The sequence below is a fragment of the Ixodes scapularis genome, unplaced genomic scaffold, assembly GCF_016920785.2.
Source record: "Ixodes scapularis isolate PalLabHiFi unplaced genomic scaffold, ASM1692078v2 PGA_scaffold11__112_contigs__length_91849675, whole genome shotgun sequence".
Classification (NCBI taxonomy): domain Eukaryota; kingdom Metazoa; phylum Arthropoda; class Arachnida; order Ixodida; family Ixodidae; genus Ixodes; species Ixodes scapularis.
The window spans coordinates 75,658,962-75,661,849 of NW_024609837.1; the positions used below are offsets into that span (position 1 = coordinate 75,658,962).

The 2,888-nt window shown below is 47.5% G+C and overlaps 1 protein-coding gene across 1 annotated transcript; it reads left to right on the forward strand.

Annotated features, from left to right (window-relative positions):
- Nucleotides 1–748: 748 nt before the first annotated feature.
- Nucleotides 749–1,972, forward strand: LOC115323361 (P2X purinoceptor 7). The gene is given in 4 exon segments (XM_040209475.1): nucleotides 749–983; nucleotides 1,050–1,256; nucleotides 1,685–1,814; nucleotides 1,816–1,972. Coding segments are annotated over 4 exon segments (585 nt in total). The 5' UTR covers nucleotides 749–786; the 3' UTR covers nucleotides 1,867–1,972.
- The last annotated feature ends 916 nt before the right edge of the window (nucleotides 1,973–2,888 follow it).

Sequence of the window (2,888 nt, forward strand, 5' to 3'; positions counted from 1 at the left end):
GCTTCCTTCAACATGACGCGAGTCTCTGCAGTGCACAATATTCTTATATTTTGACTTACTTGCTTTCATATTCACGATTTCTTTTTTTCTTTTCCCCAGAGCAACATATCACCTTGCATGTATACGTGCCGTAATGACGCGGTTGGCATAATAATATAAGATCACTTCATAATAAAATCTGCACCCTTAACTGTAGTAGCGACGATTTATACGAGAGAATGAGGCACAATAAGGTATTAGTCAGGGAAATCCCAGAAAAACCAAATAAAACGTGCAAAGATACGACTGTTTAAGAGGCCTCATCCAGAAACACCTGGGTATAGAAGCGGGAGAGGCTGAACGTGTCCATTTCGTCGGCCGGGGGGGCGGGTGACAACCGGACTGATTTTGGTGTGTTTTCTTGACTACCGATGCAAATAGAACGTGTTGAATACTGCGAGCAAACAAACACCCTCCTGTACTTAAAGGGGCCCACCAACAATTTTTTGACCGGTTCGAAGTTCGCGCTGAAACGGAGCTCCATGAAAGCAGGAACACCGAGGAAAAAAAATATTACAGAAATTCGCAATATTTTGTGAGTTATTTGCAAAATAAATATTGCAGAAAACAACTTTAAATAAGCAAAACATTGCGCTTCATGACGTGAAATGAAACGGTTTAGCGATTGGAGCAAAGCGGTTGGCCAATGGGACGCGAGTTTGGTTGATAGCCCGTCGGCCCGGTCGGCCCGTCGTCGTTAGGCCTCGATGCAACCATCGCAGGGTTGGGATCGGGTTGCCATCATCGATGAATTTACCGGGCTTATCAGATTTTGAGCGCCGAATTCTTAAAAGGAGTGCGGATCTGGGCGTCGCGCCGTACGAGGACACTCCACGCAAGCGCCGCGACGCGTCTCTGCCTCCCTCCGCTTCGCCAGTCGCGGAAGACTCGTCTCCCGCAACTCCGCCACCGGAGCCACCTCGGCGAGTAGGAGATACAAACTGGTGAGCGTTCCTCTTGGGCACTATATAAAACATATAAGCTGGGTCCTAAGTAAGCTTGCAATCCAGGTGCGACTGCGGCCGCTGCACGGCCATGCCTACAACTCGGGAGTGTTTTTGCTGCCGTGAGCTGCCACAAGCTGTTCGGAAGCAGCCGGCTGAGTGCATCACGGTGCACACCGACTTTTTCAAGCTGTGCCTTGACGTCGCCGTCCTCGCCGTGGCGTACTGCGAGGTCCGCGAGAAGGGTCTCGAACATTCCCACGAGCTCCACGAGTGAGTGCAAATGGTGCTAGCATAACATGGCAAAATGAAACAACAAAACGTGATCGCGCGCATACGAATATCCTTGATTACTCAGTCAGGTAGATATATAGTAGCACAACCGACTTCGTAGCAGGCGTTCGCTTGCTAACACTTTACGTGCTCCCAAAAGAGCACAACCTCCTTCGTAGTGTTCGCTTTGCTGACACTTTACGTGCTCCTAAGGCTCGCCGTGCCCGAAACAAAAAGCCTCATCACACATGAAAATATAAACTATTTAAACGCGTTTTCATTAAACCAGCGAGTGCGGCAGTTCTTTCAAAAGCTTGTCGGAAAATCAAAGACCTGATGAGGCCTGCTTTCTGCCTCTCAGCTGCATCTTAGAACGTGGCGGTTCTGCCTTCAGTTCTACAAGCAACATTGTTATTCTTCCTCTCCAGGAAGTATCGCTTTGTGGCATACCGGCAGTTCACCCGCTGGATGTGGGGTCGACTGGGAGCTGGCAACAGACGAGTGCTGCCTGCGTGCGTTGTGGAGAAAATAAGAAAAACCTTCCCCTCTCAACAATACACGTACTGGCTTCAAGTATCCTCCTCTGGACTGCGCACCAGTGGATTGCTGAGGTTGGTCCACTACTCGGTCCATGTTTTGAACCATAAATCAAGAACTGACATGGAAGCTGTGGTTAATCGTAGCTATGTAAATAGACGGAAGTTTTGTAGAAAAAATCGTAAGGTTGCTGGCAAGCTGGTGAATATTAACCAAGTTGAATTAACCTGAGACTGGGGTAGAGAAGAAACATCAAAACGTAGAAGGGACAGAAAATAGGACGACGTCTCAAACTCAGCTGAGTTTTAGGCGTTGTCCTGTCTATTTTCTGTCCCTTCTATGTTTTGACGTTTCTTCTCTACCCCAGTCTCAGGTTAATTCAACATGAGCAAGTTTTGTATTATTTGTTTCATTATCAGTCGCGACAGTTTCAACGTATAGAAAGCCAAGCATGCATTTCTAGCGTTCTTCCTAGCAATCAGACATGGGCATCGAGCACATTTGAAGTTGTAATATTAAACATTGTTTAAGTAGCATCTGAAATCAATCCTTCTGTAGGCGTCGTGTCCTTTGCCATTCTGCACCCTAATAAGTCACTTCATCTCTTTCCAGCCAGGAAGCCGTCCAGTACACCCCCGATCCTCTGGTACATGGATCAACGAGTGTAGAGCATTATGCGGTACGGCTAGAGAGAGACCAGGGTGCAGCAACCTTGTGGCTGTACAGTGTACAGCCACAGAGTTGCTGCAGCTTGTGCTTTCTCTAGCTGTACTGCTTGGCACTACCCTTGAGAAATGTTTGGCAGAACCCCATTTAAACGGCCTTTATCAAGGCCACTCATCTGTAGTATATCGGAGCTGGCAACCAAGCAGAGCCTCCCTCCCGTGTCTCGTAAGCTTTATAAATTGACCAGCTCAGCTCAACACAGATAGCCCAGCTGCGTGTATGCGCCAGCATCGAGCCACCCAAAATGGTTGCAACAGGTAACTCTTGGCTTCTTTTTTTTATGCCCTGTAAAGAACATAGCCAGGAACATGACATACAGGCTACTCATTGGAAACTTCTTTGGTTCATCCATACATTTATTCACTTCTC